We start from the raw sequence: 25,269 nt of genomic DNA on the forward strand, positions 1-25,269 counted from the left end.
TTCTCTTGCACGGTTTGGCTCAAAAACTAATCAGCACATCATTATCTCATAACAGACTTTTCGAGTTTGGTATTTTTCCATCCAGCCGTTTTAGCTCTAGACCCTTCTTCTCAAGAAACTATGACACACAAACACACACACCCATCATTGAGATATCAATGTTTTCGGTATCAGGGGACCCTAAAACTTTGAGATCTGTTGGAAAACAGACATAGAAATATTGGACGAATCTAAAGCTTTCGTTCCTCCCCCATAAACGACAGGTTATTGTGGGGGAGGGTGCAAAGTAATAAACTGCTGTTATGCTGTTTTTTGTTAATACACTTTCATTTTCTTCTTTCAGCACTTTTTTTTTTTTATATATAAACACTGCATATCAAACCAGAGCACTAAGTAACCCTGAGAAAGGGATTAAATACTACTTTCTACCAGTGAACCCTTGAGTTTGGGAGTAAAATGACGAGTTAGGAGTAAGGTTTACATCATTATTAGATCATTATCTAGACAAGAAAAGGTATTTCAGACCAAACAAAGCTCACCAATCCTATTTACTTAATTCTTCTAAAATAACATCACCTCTAGTTTCGAAAAGTCCCTAAAGTCCTACTGTCTACCACACTACTTGGTAGCTTATTCCATGTGTCTATGGTTCTCTGTGTAAAGAACAACTCCCTAATGTTTCTGTGAAATTTACCTTTAACAAGTTTCCAACTGTGTCCCTGTGTTCTGGTTGAACTGATCCACTGTACAAATCTTAAACACTTCAATCATGTCTCATCTTAGTCTTCTTTTGTTTAAACTGAGAAGGCCCAGCTCTTTTAACCTTTTCTTATAATTTATCTCCTGTAGCCTAGTCACTCTACTCTGGACTTTTTCCAGTTCTGCTATGTCATTTTTGCCTGAAGATCAAAACTGTACACAGCACTCCAGATGATGCCTCACCAGTACATTATAAAGTTTAAGCATACCTTCCATGGACTAGTACCTTACACATTGTGCTATATAACCTAACTTTCTATTAGCCTTTGTAATGGCTTCTGAACACTGTCTGGCAGTTACAGTATCAGTGAGTTCACTACGACTCCTAAAATCTTTTCATATCGTGTATTTTCAATTTTCAGACCTCCCTTTGTGTGTTCAATCAAAACATTTTTACTTCTTATGTGTAATACTCTACATTTACTTACATTCAATTTCATCTGCCACAAATCTGCCCAAGCCTATCTGCTGTCCATGTCCCTCAGTAATGATTCAAGAGATTCTTGATTATCTGCCAATTCGCCTAACTTGGTATCATCTGCAAACTTAACCAGCTTGTTCCTTATGCTTGTATTCAAATTGATTCTATACTGTATAATAAAAAAGCAACACCACTCTTAATGTCAGTCAGTTCTGAAAGGATTCCTTGTGTCATAAACCTCTGTTTCCTGTGTCTGGGCCAATTTTGCTCCCATCTACAAATAAAACCTTGAGCTTCCAAATTCTTTTAGCTTGATGCATAACATCTCATGTGGCACCTTATCAAATGTTTTCTTAAAGTCAAGATAAGTAATATCATATGCTCCACTTTGATCATATCCTTTTGTTGCTTCTTCATAGAATTCCAGCATGTTGGTAAAACATGCCGTCCCTCATCTAAATCCATGCTGACTATTCAGTGAAAACTCCTGTTCTTGCCATGTGTTGCTAAATCTTTCCCTTAATAATTCTTTCCATTAATTTGCCTGTGATGCACATTAAGCTTGCTGGGGCCTATAGTTGCTTAGATCAACCCAGTCACCTTTTTTATATAACAAGATTAACTTTGCCATTTTCCAGTAAGCAGAGTTGCCTCAATCATATCATAATCCATTCATCACTAAATAACAACTTGAATAAACAGTTTTTCACAATTTGTCATGTTATTAATCAGATATAAATGATAATAAAATAGCTGGTTAACCTCCTTAGCGTTATGTTCCAAAAATTGCTCAAAAACATTCAACATTTTCCAACAATAACAAAAACATGTAACTACAAAAATTTCTAGTGTCAAATTCTGTACTGATACACATTTAATACATGTCCTTCATGTCATATGTTTTGAGACAGTCACCAATGCAGAGCCCAATATTACAACAGGGAGAATAGAAGCATGTATCTTTGCATACTTTTTGAATTGTCAGCTCCTGAACTGCACAATTGATGCAGCCCTTGTATAGGTTATCACATTTCTTTTGGCAGTTACTGCATTATTAACAGTGCTTAGTGGCTAACATCCTTCTTGTCCTTCAACTTGATTGTGATCATTTTGCTGTTTTACAATGCACATACTTACACAACAGTAAACCATCAGGCGACTGAATTCACCAGGCATAGCACAGTAGTTTGATCGCATAGTTTCGCTATTTGTATCAATGTCTGATAACCAATTTACTGTTATCAGAATTGCTTGTCTCAACTAAAGGTTCAGTTTCAATTTATTCTAAAACTGGCTCTAGAGCTTCTCATTTACATCCCATTATGTTTTGGTTGAAGGCTCTGTCCTACTCACGAATATTGATGAGTTACCGTAGAGTGGAAAAACACAGAAATATTCATGACTTTTGCAGTATAATCTTTTCACCCTCTAGATAGCAGAGGAATACTGTACTATCCAGAAACTTATTCAGGTTTAACACTCTAAAGTGAATTATTATACATCACCATGAGACTGACTCAGGAGTAACTGTTATTTACTTAGAACTCTGAGCCTGGGTCACACTCAAGAGTTAACACCAAGGAGATTAAGACCCAATTTTACCCATGTTTGCCTTTCAGTCATGAAAAATATTGTAACTGACTAAATCTCAGTTAGTAATCAAGGATCAGCAATACAGTATGTCATTGCCATGACTGCACTATGAGCACAACAAATAAAATAAAATCATGTTGCAACACCAAATTTTCCCAACATGAACCAACTGAATTTAATATTTGCAGGAAACATATGGTGGTAAATGTGAAGAGTGCATGTTTTCAGTTGTTGTCTATTGTGACTGTATCATAAATCTATTCCCAAGCTGTGGAAAATATCCTGTGTTGTCCCAGTGCCAATTAAATTACATTTCCAAGAACTTCCCAAGAAGTTCTTACTTCTTACTTCATACATCACAAAGACCTTTGAGAGTCTGGTCCTAAAACAGCTATAACCAAGGTTTCAGAACATCTGGATCCTCTGTGGTTTGCCTATCAGACGCATATACTGTAGGTGTGGGTGATGCTCACATGTACATGCTCCAAATAACCTATTCCCACTTGGACAAAACCGGTACCACAGCCAGGATAATGTTCATTGGCTATTCCAGTACTTTTAACATCATTCTACCTCTTTGACTGGTGAAATGTTCAGGTTTTGAATCTTGACTTGATCTTGTATCATGGACTACCTGACCAACAAACAGCAGTTTGTGAGGCATACGGACATTGTCAGAAATGGTGGTGTGTAATACTGAAGCACCTCAGAGAACTGTCCTGCCTTCCTTCCTACTACTACGCTAAACAACAGACTTCAGAACAATACCAGCCAGCACTTGCCATCTACAGAAATTTTTATATGACTCGTCCATCACTAATCAGGCGTTAATAATGTAGAGGAGTCAGAGTACAAAAAGGCTGTGGAGGACTTTGTCTTCTGGTGCAGGGACAACAACCTGCAACTCAACACCAGCAAGAAAAAAAACTAGTGATTAACCTCTGGCATGCTAAGAAGCCTCTGAGACCAGTCACCATTCAGGGGGAGGATGTGGAAGTGGAGCAGAGCTACAAGTACCTGGGGGGTTCACATGAACAATAAACTGGACTGGGCTGACAACACAGTGACACTGTACAAGAAGGGTCTGAAAGACTGTACTTGCTAATGAGACTCAGGTCTTTTGATGTGTGCAGCAAGCTGCTGGAAATATTCTATTAGTCAACAGTAGCCAGTGTGATGTTCTACGCTACGGTCTCCTGGGGAGGCAACCTGACCTCAAACAAAGCACAATGCCTGAACAAACGTATAAGGAAAGCCTGCTTAATCACAGGGCGAATCCTGAAAACACTAAAAGCTATTGTGGATTGGAGGATGATAAGAAAATTTGATGCCATCATAAAAAAATCTCCTCCAAGAGGAGCTCTCTTAGAGCACTTTTAGCCATAGGCTCATTCGTCCACAGTGTACTAAGAAGCACCTCAAGGGGTCATTTCTCCCTCTGCTATCAGGAAATTCAAAGTTTCCACCCGATATACTCACCAAGTTTATTTGTTTATTCATTCATTTATTTTCTAATCGATTGATTGGCTCTATTATCTATCCTGTGAGCTTGTATCCTTGTTTTTAGGTTTCTACTACTGTATATGCACAAATGATTGGCAGTATGATCTGTCCTGTAAGTATTTATCCTTGTTTTTTATGTATCTGCTGCTATATGCATCTCAATGTTCCCCATGGGATTAATAATGTTTATCTAATCTAATTTATTGAAGCCAAATATATCTCAACTGTTATCTTAAGAGTACATATTTTCTATTAAAGAAATAGTATAATAGCTTACTGAAAGGTACTGCTTTGCTCTTGTGAACAGGTTTCAATTCACCTATCATCACAGGATTTCTCAAATGGATGACTGTTTTGAGAAAGTCAATGAATTCTGACTAGGATTCTAACTGTCAATATCAAAATTGTGTCATATAAATAGAATATCAACAACTGATTCATGTAAGTTAAATTGATAGAGACTAAAAACAGATAACATTAATGTAAAAGGTACCTTTTTTGAATGTCTTGTTAATACTAATTTGACCATCAGCAAAACCTTTGTCACTTTCTACATATGGAAAGACACGGCCTTGGTTTATCCAGTAGTAGTCATGAGAGCCAAAGAAAAATACTGGAAAGTCTCCAATGTCATGTTTCAAGGTTTGAATGTTGAATGGTACCAATCGAGGATTGCAAATTTCTGCTGGCCACCATCTAAGAAAAAACAGGAGAAAAAATTAATACCAATGGAATAATTCAAAATATTTAAACAGACTGAATAAAAGGATGCCATCCTCTTGCAACAAGGAGCAAAAGTAAATAAAAACATTTCACAGTTTTTGTTCTATAATAAGAATGAATTTTCTTTAACCCACTCCTTGAAAAGCTACTTAATCCAATATATGGTTGCAGGAGCTACAGCCTTTTCAGGCTTCCTCGATCATGAGACATGAAGCAACCTTAGCCAGGGTACTAGCTCATTACATACAAGGGGCAAAATAGATATCACAAATTAAACTAACCTGCATATATTTGAGATGTCGGTGAAAAAAAACCCACAATGACAATCTCTGTAGAGACCGTGACCAGGGTGGGTTTTGAACAAGGTTCAAGTGAACTGTGAAGCAGCAGCAATAATTACTGTTCCACTGTGCAGAACTAAAATGTTTATTCCAACAACTGCCCAAAAATTCAGATTTCCAATAAGGCCATCTTGATCTACACATCACAAGGAGTGGCATTAAGTTTTCACAAAACTAGCTTCATTATACAAATACTGTTTGCACTTTATAGAAAAAATATTTTCCATTTTCATTCAAAAAGAAATATTACTATTTTTCATGTCCTCTTTATTTATTGTTTCAACTGAAATCACTCCTACAGATATTTCATTCAATGAATGGACTGTTATTATACCTTACAGTACAAGTAAAATGTCTGTAGGTAGTTTAATTAATGCAGAAACTTCAGAACTACAACAATAATAGAGTACACGGTTAGGGTGACAAAATTTACCAAAGCAAATATACAATTAAGAGTGAGTAGGCTTGTGATAGGGCGGTACGGTGGCGCAGTGGTAGCGCTGCTGCCTCGCAGTTAGGAGACACGGGTTCGCTTCCCGGGTCCTCCCTGCGTGGAGTTTGCATGTTCTCCCCGTGTCTGCGTGGGTTTCCTCCGGCGCTCGGTTTCCTCCCACAATCCAAAGACATGCAGGTTAGGTGGATTGGCGATTCTAAATTGGCCCTAGTGTGTGCTTGGTGTGTGGGTGTGTTTGTGTGTGTCCTGCGGTGGGTTGGCACCCTGCCCTGGATTGGTTCCTGCCTTGTGCCCTGTGTTGGCTGGGATTGGCTCCAGCAGACCCCCGTGACCCTGTATTCGGATTCAGCGGGTTAGACAATGGATGGATGGATAGGCTTGTGGTTTGTTGATTGGGTAAGTAACATAATACATATATACACACACATATATACATACATATTTCTGTATATATACACATATATACAGTAATCCCTTGCTATATCGTACTTCGACTTTAGCGGCTTCATTCTATCGCGGATTTTATATGTAAGCATATCAAAATATATAACGCAGATTTTATATGACGCAGACAATGGGTCTTTTTACTTCCTGTACATGCTTCCTCAGTTGGTTTGCCCAGTTGATTTCATACAAGGGGCGCTATTGGTGGATGGCTGAGAAGCTAACCAATAAGAGCACGCAGTTAAGTTCCTGTGTGCTGAATGGTTCAGCAACGGAGTGCCGAATTCGATTCCGCAGCGTTAACCAGGAAGTCTCATCTCGCTCATTCAGCATCAACATGTTTCGGTGTGTAAAGAGTTAACTTTTGTGCTCTTTTGTGTTTATCTTTGTGCATAGTCAAGCCCTTCATTATAGCTCTAAAACGATCTGCTCCTGCTACTGCTTCAGGGGCTGTGCCCAGGCGCCAACAGAAGATGTTAACAATTGCTGAAAAGGTAAAAGTTTTGGATATGTTGAAGGAAGGGAAAAGCTACACCGCTGTAGGACGCCATTACGGCATCAATGAGTCCACGATTCTTTTTATTTAAGAAGTAGGAAAGAAATATAAGATCTACGGTCGCAGTGTCCTTTTAACCAGGGTGCAAAACGAGTTGTAAGTGGATGTAATAAGGCAGTAGTCTAGATGGAATCTGCTTTAGGGATTTGGATTGAAGACTGCCGGAAGAAAAACAACGGCGGTGCTACACAGTCGCCTGAAGAGGCTCCTTTAGAAGAGCTGTAACGCTCTTATTTGTTGCGCAGTAAAACTAAACTCATCGTTATCGGACAAGTCATCATGTCATTGTTGGTGAGTAACCATAATTAATTTTCTACTTACAGTACTTAGTACATGTACGTACGTTTAATGTCACTTTACACACATTTACTGTATACAATTTTTCTTGCATTGTACATATTTATTGCTGGTGGCCTGTCTATCGTAATGGCTGTAACATGTGATATCGGAGACACTCGATATCTTTAAAATAATATTTAGACTTTATTGTATATAAACAGTGTGTTAACATACATAATTTCAATTAATCTTACCTAATATCTAAGAGAATACAAAGGGTTTATGCTGTACTAGCAAAATACCCACGCTCGCAGCGGAGAAGTAGTGTGTTAAAGAAGTTATGAAAAAGAAAAGGAAACATTTTAAAAATAAAGTAACATGATTGCCAATGTAATTGTTTTGTCACTGTTATGAATGTTGCTGTCATCAAAGATTTAATTATCATTATTTCTATCAATCAGGTTCGTATTTGGAGGATGTGTTGTGTTCAAGTTGTATTCCGTGTTTGTCAACTGTTGTAAAGATAACAGGTTTCATTAATCGAAGTGTTCACTACCCAAATCGGAACTCATGAATCTAAGATGTTTAACAGGCATTCCCGGTATTAAGTTGTGGATTTGCCTGCGAATATTTAGCAGTAGCATGTCTATGAACTTAATTTAAACTTAAGCTTTACACCTTGCTTTCCTATTGATATGTCTACAAAGGCTTGTTCAGATTCAGAGGGTTGTTCCTTTCTTACTGCATCAATAAACAGCTCGTCTTCCTCTTTATCTGAGACATCACACATTGCATGCACGGGTTTACCTTTCCCAGTCCTGCAAAGTCAGTTCACGTGAGCCGATCGGAGTACATGCATCGAAGCTTCTCAACTGTGTTTGTGCTATCTCATGCGATCTCACGATGTCCATGGCTTTACTTAATATTAGCTCAGACCCGGCACTTAAAAGTTTCTCTCGCACTTTTGCTGAGTTTGTGCCAAACACTATTCTATCCCTGACCATCTCATCTTCGTTTGCATAAGCATAGTCCTTCACCAGCAATTTTATTCCGTTACAAAGTGATCAAAAGTCTCGTTTATACCCTGTATCCTCTCATTAAACTTGTATCTCGCGAATATCGTATTCGTCTTAGGCATGGCAAACGCCAGCGGCAGCATGTCTATGAACTTAACTTAAAGTTAAGCTTTACACCTTGCCTTCCTATTTGCTTGCATAAGCACAGTCCTTCACCAGCAATTATTTAATGTTAGCTCAGACCAGGCACTTAAAAGTTTCTCTCGCACTTTTGCTAAGTTTGTGCCAAACACTATCTTGGAGTTTGCTAAAAGACACCTGAAGGACTCTGAGATGGTGAGAAATAAGATTCTCTGGTCTGATGAGACCAAAATAAAACTTTTTGGCCTTAATTCTAAGCGGTATGTGTGGAGACAACCAGGCACTGCTCATCACTTGTCCAATACAGTCCCCACAGTGAAGCATGGCGGTGGCAGCATCATGCTGTGGGGGTGTTTTTCAGCTGCAGGGACAGGACGGCGAGGGAAAGATGAATGCGGCCAAGTACAGGGATATCCTGGACAAAAACCTTCTCCAGAGGGTTAAGGACCTCAGATTGGGCCGAAGGTTTACCTTCCAACAAGACAATGACCATAAGCACACAGCTAAAATAACGAAGGAGTGGCTTCACAACAACTCTGTGACTGTTCTTGAATGGCCCAGCCAGAGCCCTGACTTAAACCCAATTGAGCATCTCTGGAGAGACCTAAAAATGGCTGTCCACCAACGTTTACCATCCAACCTGACAGAACTGGAGAGGATCTGCAAGGAGGAATGGCAGAGGATCCCCAAATCCAGGTGTGAAAAACTTGTTGCATCTTTCCCAAGAAGACTCATGGCTGTATTAGCTCAAAAGGTTGCTTCTACTAAATACTGAGCAAAGGGTCTGAATACTTAGGACCATGTGATATTTCAGTTTTTCTTTTTTAATAAATCTGCAACAATTTCAAAAATTCTTTCTTTTGTCTGTCAATATGGGGTGCTGTGTGTACATTAATGAGGGAAAAAATTAATTTAAATGATTTTAGTAAAAAGCTGCAATATAACAAAGAGTGAAAAATTGAAGAGGGTCTGAATACTTTCCGTACCCACTGTATATATTTTATATATATATATATATATATATTATATATTATATTATTATTTTATATATATATATATATATATATACACACACACACACACACACACACACACACACACACACACACACACACATACATACATATCTTATGCCATTTTTAACACTGCTTCCATGTACTACTCCGCCACAAAACTATGATGACACTCTAGACAGCTACTCAAATCATATGTCTATATTATTAATACACTGTAGACAGGCCATTACGCATGTCAAACCAAAATAATAACAAAAGAAACAGGTCAGCTCACAGAAAGTACAACGCATTCCATAAACACAAAGACTTTATATCAAAACCAGTCAATGTTACTGACATGGTTACTGACAAGTGTGCTTTAAATTACAAAAGAGTTTAAAAAACATATTTAGCTGGTGAAGTTAGGCTGGTAGTTTGTATTTTACATTAGAGGAGTGATTTTTCATTTACCAAAGATTTTTCATGTAAATTGATCTTTAAAAAGTGTGTACACCATTAATGCAAAGTATATTTCTAGCAAGCATGTGGACATATAGTAGGTGTGAGCTTTGCAATTACAGGACATCTGACATGTAAGATTTTGTGTCTACATGGAATATCCTGGAAATCAGGATTTTTGGTCATCCTATGTAATGCATGATGGCATAATTCAGCAGACACAATCACTATGTTTAATAACACTAAACAACATTAATTAAAATGCAAACAGTATCAAATTAAAAATATTAATATAAACAGTAACAGACAGAACATGTGGCAACCAGACACTAAGAGTAACTGAGTTGATTAATAGCCAATAACACAAACCTATTGATAATACAAGTACATATATAATATAGTTTTGGTCTCATATCAAACAGATGGCTCTACGCGAGTTAAAAGTTCAATGGCACAAGAGCTGCTGAAAAGTCTGCTGGTATGAAGCTAAGCAATTTTCCTCTGTGCATTCTTGCACAATTTAATTTTGAAATACATAATGACCAATCTGTATTTTCACCACCTGTGTACAGGATACTTCTGTTTTTGAGCAAACACTCTTAAAAAATGTTATTTTGATAATGAGCAAACAATCAAGTACCCAGAAACTACATAAAGCCATGCCAATCCATACCTGGGTGACACAGTTCAGCCTAGTAGGATTTGATAATGGAATAAAATAACTGGATTTTAGAAACATGCAAGGTCAACCTAGGACTTTAGATCAAGGTTGAACTTTTCATGATATAATTAACATATTACTTCACCTGTAATTTCCAAGTTTGACCCACACAATCTGCTTGTAGCGAGGTTTTTTCCCAATTTTACACTCGTTGCAGAACCATACTCCATCTGGCATACTTATATTTAAACAATCAGGATGAAAGGATGCAGGACAGGACTCACAGCATAGCAGTCTTCCACCTTTACATAGAAATGACAAATTTTAAAATCATGGAAAAAAATAAACTAGTCTGTTAAAAATATTTTAATAAACTGTGTAATAGTCACAGGATCTTTATGATTTACGCAAGGCAATTTCCCAAATCTATTTAAGTCAGTAAGTCAAGTAAGTATTTTAGCACTTTATGCTAAAAGATTTTTTATTTGTTCATCATATACACAAGCAAATTACTATAGGACATTTTGGACTATTACTTGAAGAGAAAAATGTTTTGTTGGTATAGTCATCTAGTAGGAAGCAATTCGGAAAATTGCAAACAAAACTTATTCTCTTAATACCATCCAGGGTAGGGTATAAGAGTGATTAAATCCAAAATATCCTACAGTGAAACTCTTAGGTTCTTAATATGCAATTCAGGCATGCAGCATCAAGCAGGTTACAATCAATCAGCATTGAATGCATTATGGCAACATAGATCTAAAGCATGATGTGACAAAGCAGAGATCTTATATGCAGGCTTCCAAGTGAGTCCAGAGTGAAAATTCAAGAGGTTGTTAATGTCCACATTTCCTCTGTACGCAACATGTACTGAACAGACCTATGTAATGTCCATTTTAAACCTTATAATCTCATTACATTATCAAACATTATCACGCTGAACTCTTAACATTTAAACTGAAAACGATACACATTCTTTTACATTATGAAATAAGATGTTCACATTCTTGCCTATGTCCAAAATCTCTATTTTGTTTTTTAGAGTAACTGGATGCAACTTAATTAACTGTATTATGACAATGTACAGTAATTGCAGTGCAAAATTTACTACAATTGGCTTACTAAGTTTTTCATTTTTGGCTTTATTTTGCTTCTATGTTGGGTTTTTGGCCATGTATTGAGTGTAGCATTCACAGAAAACAAAGATGGGCATTTATGGCAGTAATGCTATAAACCCTTGAAGGAAAAGGTTCAGGCACTACCCTTCACAATATGGGATAAAGTATATGCATAAAAAATACATTAATTTTACAATTATATAAATATATTATAAGAAAAGACAACAAACAGATATTGAAGATGTACAAATATATATTAAGTAAAATGGACAACTGTAAAATGCTAAACAAAACACATTCTATTGATGTGAAAAGGAAACTGAGTAGCACAAAATCAATATACTGTATAAAAAATGACATTAGTACCACAAGAAAAATCTGACAAGTTAAATTATTAATACTGTATACGACACAGCAAAGGGTTAAATGGAAAATATGAAAGCAATGGTACATTGAAAATTATTAACAGACTTCAGTCAAATATGCAAAATTGATGCAAAATGCAAATAAATGAAAAAACATGCTTAAAAATATTAAAAATTTTTGTGAAACGAAATTATGCTAAAACAAGTACAAGGGTATGAATTACTGAAAATGTTCACAAGGTAAAGGAGTTAAACTAAAACATTCAGACAAGATGCAGGTCTGCTAAAAAGTTTTGTTTTGTTAAACTCAACAGGACAATAACAATAGGAAGAAGACAATAAGGTTACAATAATGCAGTAACACTATTTCAACAAAAACACTACTATGGCTGAAATTGGGTAGGTGGGGGGTTTAATTTCAAAGCAGAGCAATGAAGAATAAAAAGGAGATGTGGGTTGCTTCCCACATAATATCAAGAACAATGTCAGCGTTAAATTATGATTTTGGACTGTCCTGTTTTTAAACAGTTTTTAACTCAAAATTTTCATTAATCAATTCACCATTATTTAATATAATAACGTTTACACAGCACACATCACAAGGAGTTGTATTCTGTAGTGTATGATTCAATGTGAAAAAGATTAATCATTAAACACATCTTTATGTGTAATATACAGCTAACACAAAAGGTCACCACCTAACAGTTTGATTAGCAAACATAACAGTGTTCATCATGAAGATGCAAATAGAGTCACAGTTAACTAAACATGGATTTGACTGTGATGCTTGTAGACTAAATTTTTAAAAGTCTTGGCTTTTATGGTCTAGATTAATTTCTACATTTGCTGTATATCTTGTGTCATGCCATGTAAAGTTGTGCTGCTATAGGGAGTTTTTATTGTATTTCGTTAAAATTTGTCAGTTTTAATGACCATATACAAAATGACTGATGCTACAAAACATAAAGGAATATGTGCTTGCAACGAGATACACAGCACTGCCACATACACAATTCAATATACAGGAGATTCAGAAAGCATTCGCACCACTTCGTTTTCTGCAAACCTAATCATGTTGTAGGTTTAGTTTTAAATGGAAACATTCATCATTTTTACTTATCCATCTATATTCAATAACCAATAATGACAAACTGAAAATATTTTTTCAGAGAAATTTGCAAATTTATTATAAATCAAAAAAATGAAATCTCTTCTACATATAATTCAGACCCTTAGTTCACTACTTTGTTGAAGTGCCTTTGTCAGTAGCTACAACCAAGTTTTGCACACCTAGATTTGGACAGATCCTGACAGATCCTCTCAAGCTTTGCACACCTGGATATGGACAGATCCTCTCAAGCTCTGTTAGACAGGATGGAAAGGGTCTGTAAACTGTCATCTTGTGGTTTCTCCACTCATGTTCTATAGGGTTTAAGTCTGGGCTTTGGCTGGGCTACTCAAGAACTGTCACAGACTTCAAAGTCACTCCAGCTTTGTCCAGGCTATATGCTTTAGGTCCTTGTCATGCTGAAATGTGAATTGTCAACTGAGCCTGAAGATACATGCGGTCGGAGCAGAATTTCTTCAAGGACCTGTCTATATTTGCCTAAATTCATCCTTCTGTCAATTCTGACCAATCTCACTGTTCCTGCCACTGCGAAGCACCCCCACAGAATGATGCCACCACCATCATTCTTCTCTGCCAGGATGGTATTAGGCAGGTGATTATCAGTGCCTGGTCTTCGCCAGACATAGTGCTTGGAGTTTCAACCAAAGAGTTTCATTTTTGTCTTATCAGACCAGATAACCTTTTTCCTCATACTCTCAGAGTTCTTTAAATGCTATTTGGCAAATTCCCAATGGGAGTTAGTCACTCTACCATAAACACCTAGTTGACAGAGTGCTGCTAAGGTGGTTGTCCTTCAGACAGGTTCTCCCATTTCAACAGAGGTCTTCTGAAGCTCTGTTAGAGTGATCATTCAGTTCTTACTCACATCTCTGACTAAGTCCCTTCTTATCTAGTTATTCAATTTGGCTAGACAGTCAACTATTGAAAGAGTCCTGGTGGTTCTTGACTTCTTCCATTTCAAAATTATTGCTGCCAGTGTGCTACTGGAAATACTAAAAGCTTTGGAAATGGTTTTATACCCTTGGCCTCATCTATGTCCCAATACAATTTTATGATAGAGATATACAAAGAGCTCCCTGCACTTCATTGCTTAGTTTTTGTCCTGAAACACAGTCTAAATTGTGGGTCCTTTTTTCTGAAAACATGTTTTCACATTGTCATTATGATTGTTGAGTGATAAGAAATTATTATTTAAAATGAAATCCAAACCACAATAAAATCTCTATTTTCTGAATCCACTGTATGTAGTATTATCTTTTCCAAAATTTGTTTTTTAATTTAATTATGTGGAGAAGCTCATGTTTAACTATACATGCAAACGTTTACTACTTTTTAAATGATAACACTGTACCCTTAGCCCACTTTTAACACCAAAATTTAATTTGATAAACATTTTGTAAATTTTTTCACATACACTATAGTAAAAAATAAAATTTGAGTGAAATAATCTTAGATTTGACATATGTGATAAAAGTAAATATTCTGCCAAAAAGATATATGTAATCTTGCAATTTAATTCAAATGAATTAGCTGCTGCTATAAAGAATGAAAGTTGCCGAGTTTTGTTCTGAGGTTCCATATACTTTGATTAGTTTCATTTTTAGATGCTTAACAATTATGTATTTTAACCGAAACCATCTGAAACAGAGACATTATTGCAATCACATGATGTAAAAAAAAATTAATGTACTACACCTATCTCCCAGGAAAACAGTGTTAATTTTGCCCCAAAACCCATAAGCCATAACTATGTTAAAATTGTGAATTCAATGCTGGTCAGTAAAATCATTCAGCCGCTTGATTCTAGGATGTCAAACAGACTTAGTTTGGCACAGCACATTACCTTTCAGCTCATAAGCATATATTTACATGTATTGAGCTGAAGCTTTCATAAAAAATAAAATTTAGATTTCTCCACGAGAGATGAATATGTAGGTCCAAAGAATAGTTAGGTTCGATTCTGGGCCCTGTGGTTCAAAATGAAATGTTTTACCCAGCAGGGGCCTCATGCATAACATCGTGCGGAGATTTCACACTAAAACATGGCGTACGGACAAAAGTGGAAATGTGCATATGCAATAGGGTTAGGCTGCCATGTATGGCTTTATGCCAAGTTTAGTTTTTATACATTGCGATGTGAATGTGGAAACGAGTGTACGTAAAATTTTTGTGCGTACACTCTGTTTATACATGAGGCCCCAGGACACTCAAAGCACTTGTATATTGCCAAATATATCATACCAACTCCATAACCAAACTTGGAAACTGTTCGACAATTCAGTCAGTGCAATTCATTATATTTTGTTAATGTAGCAAAAAGCTACCTTTTTTTTTTTTTTATAAATTGTACGAATAATTTTAATTGCAGACATCCTGGTAATAGATAAAAAATAATTTTTAGTGTTGGTATCCTTATGCTGAATAAATGCATCCATTATAATTAAACAAAATTAAGTTCCATAAACATCATTTAAAGACCACCAAGCTATCTTGTATAACTTAAACTGTTTTAAGTATAATTAAACCATTTACTTGTAACAAGCATAAAACTTCCATCTTTTGTTTTCCTGTGAGGCATTTCACATCAGAGGAAATGCAGACATAACCATATTACACTGTAAAACTAGACAAACCAACTAAGCATAATTATACCGACAACTAATTAAGCAACATTTGTTTAGAAAGCTAAGCACAATAGAGTTTCTTTGCAAAAGCGCATCTTGCTTTAAGCCAAGCAAATTCCAGGGCTGAAAATAACAGTTATTTTAATTTTTCTAAAATGCATATTTGACATCATTCCTCTTCTCTTCAACGAACCCATTGTATGTATTTCCAACTCCATGATCAAAAATCCTTTTGAATAACTAATTGACTGAAATCTAATTTTACATTACAGATTAATTCTATTATAATATATTTAGAAAACACAAAAAGAAAATGTTTCTTTTTGTTTTTCATACTAGGTTTTTATACAATGTTAAAATTTAGGCTAAACAAATGGACTTTTATTTCTAAGTAGTAAAATTTTAAACAAAATTACTTAAACATTCCATTAATTTCAAAAATGTATGGCTGAAATGACATATTTCTTAAATGACACCTAAAATATGTGTGTGTGTATGTGTATATACTGTAGAAGTATAAATAATTGAAAATAAATATTAGTGTATACCATTTAATGGAGAATGTGTGTTTAGTTTTTTTTATTTGGTTGTTTTTTATTTAACTCTCTAATAAAAATACAAATAACACAACATAGAAAACTAAATTCTAGCAAGCTGAATTTGGAAATATAAATAAAAACTTAATAAACTGGTTATTTTTAGCCCTGTTTCATTTGTGTTTGTGTGTGTGTGTTATGTTTGTGTGTGTGTATATATATATATATATATATATATATATATACATACATATATACATATATATATATATATATATATACACACACAAACATACATACATACATACATACGTGGCAGAAACATTTACTGTTTCTTTAAGATCAACAGCAACTACAGGACTTCATTAAGGATAAAGAAAAAGCACATATAACCACACACACATGCACTCACACACACAAACACAGTAGGAAAAAAAAACAGTTTGGTTACCTTTCCCACAATTCTTTTTGGTAGCTGACGAAGAGGAAGGAATCATAGGTAATTTCATCAACTCAGCACGATTTGACTCGGTCAGAAGATAGTGGGACTTATAGGCATACGAACATAATAAGCTGTCAGAATGGTCCTGCACTAAAATCCCTATGTACAAAACAAACAGGAAATGGTGAGTTGCAATGAAACTACCCATGATTCCAGAGAAGAAAAAGACTATTAAACATGTGTAAAAAGTGAGAAATTGAGGAGTAAAACCAACAGTATTATAAATGGCAAGCACACTTACAGTTGAACAGAAAACAGAAAACACTATTAAATAAACTATAGTTAAGCTTTATAAGCACAATTAATGTGTGAAAAAAATATTCTGATCAAATTTTTTAATTTTCTCTAAACTTATACAGATACTATCATATATAATGTTTCAAAAAGTAACTAAAGTATTTAAGCAATCATTTTAAGTAGACCAAGTGTAAGTGGTAATGTCTTTTTTCCTATTTTCTCATATCCCTGAAACAATAAGTGTGACTATGATTCTTACTCTGAACTTTGCCTTTTAGACATTCAAAAGGTGTGAAATTTTTGTTCAAGACAAGTCTTGTCATTTTTATTGTTTCTGTACGAATATTTTAAACTATGTAGTACAGTAAAGTCTTATAGTATGAATATTAAAATGTCTAAAAAAAAAACCAAAAAAAAAACAACTAACTTTTAAACAATTATGTTGCAAATCTACCAGGCCTGATTACTAAAGTGTGCAGTACTATCAGCAATGAAATGAAACTATAAAATATTCACTGCAAGTTTTTAGATTTTGGTAATAACACATACACACTTTTCAAGAAATTTAAGTAAAGAAAGTTTTGTGTTGCTGATGTGCTCTTTAGAAACCAATGTTAAATACAACTGGAGACTGCATGTTACAATGTAATTAAGTAAAATAAATTTTCCTTGGCCAAAAATTAAAAATAAAATAAACAATTATCTCCAAGAAATCTTAAGAAAGCAAAACAAAGAAATCCTTATTTCAAGATTTAAGGTGCTCCCCTAAAGCCCTTGCTTTAAGTACTTCCTTTTACAAGTTTACAAGTTTAATATATGCAACCTAGATTACTTTTCATCATCTCCAGTGCAGTAGCTGAATTAAAAGAACTGGGATATTTGTGTAATTGCAAATACTACCTAACAAAAAAAAATCCTATCTGAGCTAAAGTACAGTGTTTACCAACTTGATCCTGACTAAATACAGGGTGCTGTACTGTAACACAAATAAAATTGGATCATTTAACTATAGCCCTCACAGTAAGTGAATACAGGTCATGTACACATACCAAGAGTTTTAGCAAATATTGTCTTTCACCAAACTGACTTGCCTATGATCATATGACAAGCAAGCTATGAGAACTGCTGTTATTTGCGCGTGTGTGTATATATATATATATATATATATATATATATATATATATATATATATATATATATATATATATATATATATATATATATATATATATATATATATGTGTCTTTTTTCTGAGGGAAATATAGAAATCTGCAGGACTATGAAGGGCACAGTGGAGAAATACTTAGTAAAGCATTTGCACTGTAATTTGAGATAAGTTAAATATTACTGTGATGGGCTCACCTGGACCCATACTACTTTGCAAGATTGAACATTTTGATCTTTATATGAAAAAAGCATTTAAACCACAATCTTATCCAGATTAAAAGGAATAAACAGCAATCCTGATTAAATGCAGCATGTAGTAATACAGAAGCTTTTATTTTATATAAAGTCTTGAAATTATTGCTGACGCAATATATTTTACTTTCAGGTATAGGTACAAAATTCCAATAAATGAAAAAATACTAAATTGATAACTGGTAAAGATCTACTACGTCAGCAGCAGAGTGAACAAACGTCACTACTGTGTGTTTTTTTCTTTTTTAACCTATTTACTATATCCCCATTATCGTATCTGCGGCACGGTGGCGCAGTGGTAGCGCTGCTGCCTCGCAGTTAGGAGACCCGGGTTCGCTTCCGGGTCCTCCCTGCGTGGAGTTTGCATGTTCTCCCGTGTCTGCGTGGGTTAACTCCGGGCGCTCCGGTTTCCTCCCACAATCCAAAGACATGCAGGTTAGGTGGATTGGCGATTCTAAATTGGCCCTAGTGTGTTCTTGGTGTGTGGGTGTGTTTGTGTGTGTCCTGCGGTGGGTTGGCACCCTGCCCTGGATTGGTTCCTGCCTTATGCCCTGTGTTGGCTGGGATTGGCTCCAGCAGACCCCTGTGACCCTGTATTCGGATTCAGCAGGTTAGAAAATGGATGGATGGCATTATCGTATCACAGCACACAGCTTTTCCCGGACCAAAATCTTTTACTCAAAAAGTAGAGAAAACAAGAAAACAATAGACATATCAATTACTTAGTCATTAAAAACTGAGTGGGTAATATCAATTAGGCTTTGCGTACTCTCATCTCGCTGAAGTAAAAATTCAAAGGATCACTTATAACGTGACACCTTCAGAAAATAAGTGGTTTCCTATATAAATGTTATTTCTAATATACTCTAACATTCAGGATCTAAAAAAGATAATGATGTAATTGAAATTAACTAGCCTGTCACGTAGGTAGCTAAATATGACTCAATTCAGTTTACTTACTGTTCATACTGGTCTGCAAACAAACTAAACCCAAAGAAAACTCCATTAGGCAGCAGGAAAAAAGAGGAGGAAAAGGAGATGTATTCAGTGATAGTGTGAAAAGGCAGCCAGCTATAAAAGCTGTATATGATAAGAAATCTACCTAGGTGCACACTGTATATATTTCATAGTTCCAGGATTTCTGTTTGTTTTGACTTACCCTTCTTTAAACATATTGAAATGGGGCATTTATAATTTAATGAGTTTTACATCCAGTTGTTTTTATAACTACCTTAGCTAGACATGATCACAATACAGGGACTATGCATTCCAACAGCTAGGAGGGAATCAGCCCTGGATAGCACACTAATCCATTACATGTTGCATTCACATATACAATCATGCTCACTTCCAGTTAGCTAATTTAACCTTATCTGTCGCTGAGATCTGAAGGTAAAACAGACTATCCAAGGAAAACTGTAGACGTAGTGAGAACCTGCAAACTTCATACTGAACAGTGAATGTGCCAGAATCAAACCAACAACTGTGGAGCTGAAAGGCAGCAAATCTAACTTATATGTTACAGTGCCTCACCTCTCCATTGCATGTATGCTTCATCAAGCTGATACAGTTTGTTTAACCATAAAAATGAAGAAACTTGACTTTGCTTGTCTATCAATTCAATTCATGGACAACTGCGTAAAACCTAACCCTCCTTTCATATTACCTACCAAGACTTTAACAATAAAATTCAAACTACTGTGGGGAAAAAAATAACTGGAAAATTCAAAACCGGCGAGAAACTGAAAAAGAAATTAACTCGCATCCATAAACTGGTCCAAAAACCCAAAGATACCTATTGTTTCTTCAATGCTTATGAGCTTTTTCATCAAACTTTTCTGGCCAATCAAACTTAATAAACTGACAAAATGTTTAAAACAGCAAAGTATTAAATAATATTTTTCATTTTAAAATTATGATTATCAAATTCATACATTTCTAAATTGTTAAAAACAAAGCAAATACCTGCAGTAAATTATAATTGACAACCACAGTGTAAAGATTTCAAAAAATAGTCAGGATGTGAAATACCTACTTCCATACATTGACTCAAAGTTTATATATTAAAAAAAGATTTAATTCAAGTTAGGCCCAGCTTATTTGTAAGGGAGTTGAAAGAGATGAAGGAAGTAAAGGTACTTAATTAGTACTATTCTAGAATCTGACTATTAAAGCCTGCAAACATATAAAATGTAACCTTTGTTTGAAGCAACTAAAAGATACATCTATCCTTACAATACATAATACCTTTCATACCAAGTATTACCATAAATTACAAAGCAAATAAATTAAAGTATAAAATTATTAACAATTGTTGTCAACAGATACCCAGAATGCTGAAAAAGGAAAATATTGGTCTAATAAATTTAATCTAATCATGGAATAGTCAACTGTGATTTACTATCTTAAAACACAAAACATCTCTCATCTAGATAAATAACATTAAACAGTTAGGGAAGGTTTAGAGAAAAGCTCTGCATTTCTAAAACGTCCTTAAAAAGTCACATGATTGCAGGATTACAAAAATAATATAGTACTAATCCTGTAAAAGGTTTTATTTGGAGTTCTAGGACACTACCAAGTCAGTATCTGTACTAAATATGCAATATTTTAGTATTTGCTGTGCTTTCACTGAGTACTCTGGATCACCTCACATGTCCCAAAGATATAGGTACAGGTAAAGTGATTACTGTAAACTGGGGCAGTAAAAGTCATTATTGATGTGTGCAATCTTGTGGTGTGTAATGGATTGGTGATTCATTTCTACTTGGCTCCTCTCAAGATAGGCATCGACACCCAACAGCAAAACTGGATTTAAATGGTAAGATGAAAATTCCGAAATGTAAACAAAATTACCAGCTCCACTGGTATGGATGTAGAGTCTTGATGGATTCAGGTCTCAGTTACATGTTACATTGCTATGGAATAACTTTCATTACAGAAACAGCCTGGAGAAAATACAAAATTTGAAAACTCTCAGCTATGTTAGGCAAACTGATCCAAATTTAAGGAGCCAGTTGCATTTCAAATAAAAACACTCCAACCGCCAGTGGTTCTCACATGCCATATTTGGTTTGAATCAAACAGAGAGAAAGCAAGTACACATTAGATGTGTTTACAACAGTGATTCTGCATATTTAAATACTGTAATAAAGATAAAATATTTCAATAAAGAGTTCAATAATACTGTCTTACCTCTGGCACAGATGAAACACCAGCCTACATTTACAGGAGATGGTATGTGTCCATTCTTTTTGGTACCCGTATGATTGCTACAAATAATAATGTGGGGAGTGAGCACAACACTGCCTGCAGCAATGCAGCTATCTCCTGTATGATAGGCTATTGGACAGCGAAAACATCTCATCATGCGCCCTGCAAGAAAAGTAAAAAACTCACTTAAGTCAAAAAGAAGCAAGCTAAAATAATGAGGTTTTACCAAGCAATACCTTCATGTGTAGAGAGATGACTAAAGATCCTTTCAATAGCTAAAATATGTTTCAAATATTAGAACAGCTTGAAAAAGTTAAATGCAAACAAGGACTTGACTGAATTCCTAATTAGAGGTTTGGTGGTGGTAAAACTCTGTACAACACATACTGTACTTGATAGAAAAGAATTTTTAGTAATGTTAAGAATGCATTTTGATTATAAAATTCCCATTAATGGATGCACAGTTCATATTTCAAAAATATGACTAAAGCTTTTTCTAAAATGATCAGGGATTAATACAGTATGTATGTTTACATCTTGGGATAATTTTCTTTGCCAGTGTTGCTTATGCTATTTTTAAAATTGTGTTTCATCCTGTTCACTGAATAGTTTACTGGAACATACTGCATAGTACATTAGAACACATTCTGATAATTAGTTATTTCTGCATAATCTATATATCATAATTTATATCAATTGTATAACTTATCTGCAGAATTTATATTTTTGAATGAATTGATGTGAATTGTCAAATTTAACTCCTCTTGACTTCAGATTTGTCACAATTTACTGTGCTATAACACTATAATTTTGTCATTAATTAAACTCTATAATTAGATTAAACTTTATTAATCCAATCTAAGTATGCTAAAGTGAAAAGAATATTTCACAGCTTAATTACCATCATAAAACTAAAAATGACCAATTCCATATACATTTACTTCATTAACTATTCAAATGTCGCTGCGACAGGGTTTGTTCCTATCTTGCACCATATGGTAGATGCGATAGACTCCAGCGCTACCTGCAACCCTGCTAAGGACAAAGCAATTTAGAAAATGACTGACTATCCATTTGTCCTGCTGATGGTTGTGGTGACAAAATGCTGAGTTAAACATAGCAAGCCATCTATCCCTAGGAAAATATTTCTAGTTTTATCTCAGGAAGACACTCTCAGTCCAGTCCAGCTACGTAAATCCTCCATCTCGTCTGGTCCTTGATATTCTCAACGTGGGTGTTGCCTTGTCCACTTCCTGTGGTAGGCTCCCTACCCTATCACTTTGACTGGATAGGTAGATGCAGTGGTTCTATTGCCTTTAGTTACATTAAAAACTGTTTAATATCAAGCTAATGCTATGCAAATACAGTAACTGAATGGCATACAACACTGATCACAAATTCCAATATTCCCGTAATACCCTCCATCAGATACTACTGGGCTCACTGTCATGAATCTTCTCCAAGTCTAAAAAAAGCACATATAAAGAGGTTACAAACTTTTATGGTCTACTTAAATATGGAAGGCAGGAACCTACATATGGATCATTTTAACAGGTTCCATTCAATCTGAACCTGCAATAAAAAACTGATCATAAACCACAGTCAGAAAATTGAGTCTTGTCTAGAGTCTCCTACAATGATTTCTAGGGACTTCTTACATGTTATCAAATTAATTTCCCTTCAGTCTCCAATTTCATTTTGGAAGAAATCACAGGAAGCAAGATTGCGAGAGCTGGAAAATAAAATTGGGGCGCATGGACAATGCAAAAACCACATTGTTTTTGGTCAAAAACTGTGACCTATCAAGGTGAAGAGGTGCGTATAGGTTAAAAAATGGTGCAAAATGCAGTTTTGCGTGTGTCACTACTACAAACTTTATTCCCAATCAACAGGAAACTTTTATTCTATGTTAATTAGTATTGCCTAATTTTATTTTTATATTTTGTCTTATTTCTTTTTCTCTTACTTTATCCTGTAAAGCACTTTGACCTACATCATTTGTATGAAAATGTGCTATACAAATAAATGTTGCTGCTGTAACAATCCCACTGGAGCTAGCTGGGTGAATAAGTGACCTTCAATTACTACAGAAGTTGATAATTAATAATGTCTATTTTTTATTCCCACAATATCTGTTCACAGGTTATTATATATTTTTGCAAATAAGAATGATCTCTCCAAATTTCATTAACAAGCTATACATATGTAGCTACATTCTCTAATATTACACATGCTTCATAAGCAAAGAAAGGCTAAGTGAGAACATAAGTGACCCAAAATTAAACTCTAAATGAAACAATTCTTTTTGTAACAGTTAATTATCATCTGCTGCACATAATTTGTTTTGGCTTTCAGTTTAGAAGACATGATGAACCTGAGATAAAAAAGGAGAGTGTGCACATTTGACTCCTGAACTCCCTTCTCTTTAAGCATATTAGTTTATTACTAACATGCATATATAGCTTACTAAAGGGGTAGCACTGATATGATAGCCAACTAAAACTGTAGTACCAAAAAATAAGTAGGTCAGCTGATGCCCACAGGACCTAAAAAGTATTTGTGGTAGAGGCACCAAAGATTCTCCTAATTTAACAACAAACTGGGGAGATTTTATTTTAGTTTAATTTACACAAACCTTTTATAACTACATTTGTAACAACACACCATTTTAAAGAGTTTTGACAAGCATGTGATATTTGCTGTTGCTGTTTAGTAACAGTTACTGAGGAACAGACAAGTCAAATTAACTACTAATGTTTTAATTTTCTCCCTTTTCGTTTTTATATATTTTTCCTAACTTTAAGGCTACCTTTGTGAAATCAAATTTGTCAAATGAAGATTATTGTTACTTCAGAATTCCTATAGTATGGACTTTCTTCTGTTTTCAATTTATACAATAAAAGTTATTTAAGCATGTATGCACGGACCTTGACTGCAATAATTAGTTATAAATGATAAGTGTAATCTGTTTGCCTCCATACCATATAAATATCTATGGTATGTTTTCAATTAGTTTGTCAAATTTTAGTTGGCATACTAATTAACATCAGTTAAACTTCAAATATCCAACTAAAATTTGCTAGTTCAGCAAAAAGGTATGCTGTTTAACAGCACTGTGTTACTAACTGTGCATCTCCATGCACGCATGTTGCATTACATGTCATATCATTAGATTTGGCTCATACAAGCATGGGCTAAGCCATACAAATGTCTCACCAGCATGGAGATTTTGAAACACTAACTAAATAATTAAATTTTGGAACTCAACTTAAGGTTAGCCACAGGTACAGAGATAACTACACAGTTTGAAACGTGATTCTATTTTTTCACTTAGTTGTACCCAAAGCTGCCAAGAGAGAACCTGCTCTCCATGACCCTCAACTGGATTTGGCAATTAGAGAATGAATGGGCTGTTGTAGGGACAACTGTAGCCCATTCCATTACAGAAGATGAATACAAACCTAAGTTCAGTATCATCTAAAGGACTGCTAAAATGATGGTAAGTCATAGCTAGGCTGGTTACATTTTCCCATTTTTAAGGAATGCAAGAATCATTTATTTTTATTTCTGAAATGAGGTCAATTTATGGTACACAATGGAATAACAAATGCCTTTTTGCCATGAAAGAGTAGGGGTATTTTACAAATTTATTAAGTTAGGCCATGCACGTTACTTGGTGCAAATCTTGCAATCCCATGCTAAAATTCAAGCCTTGGCCAAGTACTCTCATTATGTAGTACTGAATAAGTTAACTGTTCAGAGAAAACAACGAGTTAGCTA

The 25,269-nt window shown here is 35.0% G+C and overlaps 1 protein-coding gene across 5 annotated transcripts in view; it reads right to left on the minus strand.

The window, feature by feature from the left end:
• Window positions 1-25,269, minus strand: part of nsd3 (nuclear receptor binding SET domain protein 3) — a 167,926-nt gene that overhangs the window by 36,913 nt on the left and 105,744 nt on the right. For 3 of the 5 annotated variants that reach the window (XM_039769239.1, XM_039769236.1, XM_039769237.1), the window contains exons 13-17: window positions 21,472-21,651; window positions 19,237-19,260; window positions 16,569-16,718; window positions 10,491-10,647; window positions 4,770-4,972 (exon numbers count right to left, since the gene is read on the minus strand). In XM_039769239.1, coding sequence (XP_039625173.1) covers window positions 4,770-4,972; window positions 10,491-10,647; window positions 16,569-16,718; window positions 19,237-19,260; window positions 21,472-21,651 — 714 coding nt within the window. The remainder of the gene's footprint in view (window positions 1-4,769; window positions 4,973-10,490; window positions 10,648-16,568; window positions 16,719-19,236; window positions 19,261-21,471; window positions 21,652-25,269) is intronic. The other 2 variants (XM_039769238.1, XM_039769240.1) reach the window with 2 other exon arrangements.

Source organism: Polypterus senegalus, chromosome 11 (genome assembly GCF_016835505.1).
Source record: "Polypterus senegalus isolate Bchr_013 chromosome 11, ASM1683550v1, whole genome shotgun sequence".
In the NCBI taxonomy this organism is placed as follows: domain Eukaryota; kingdom Metazoa; phylum Chordata; class Cladistia; order Polypteriformes; family Polypteridae; genus Polypterus; species Polypterus senegalus.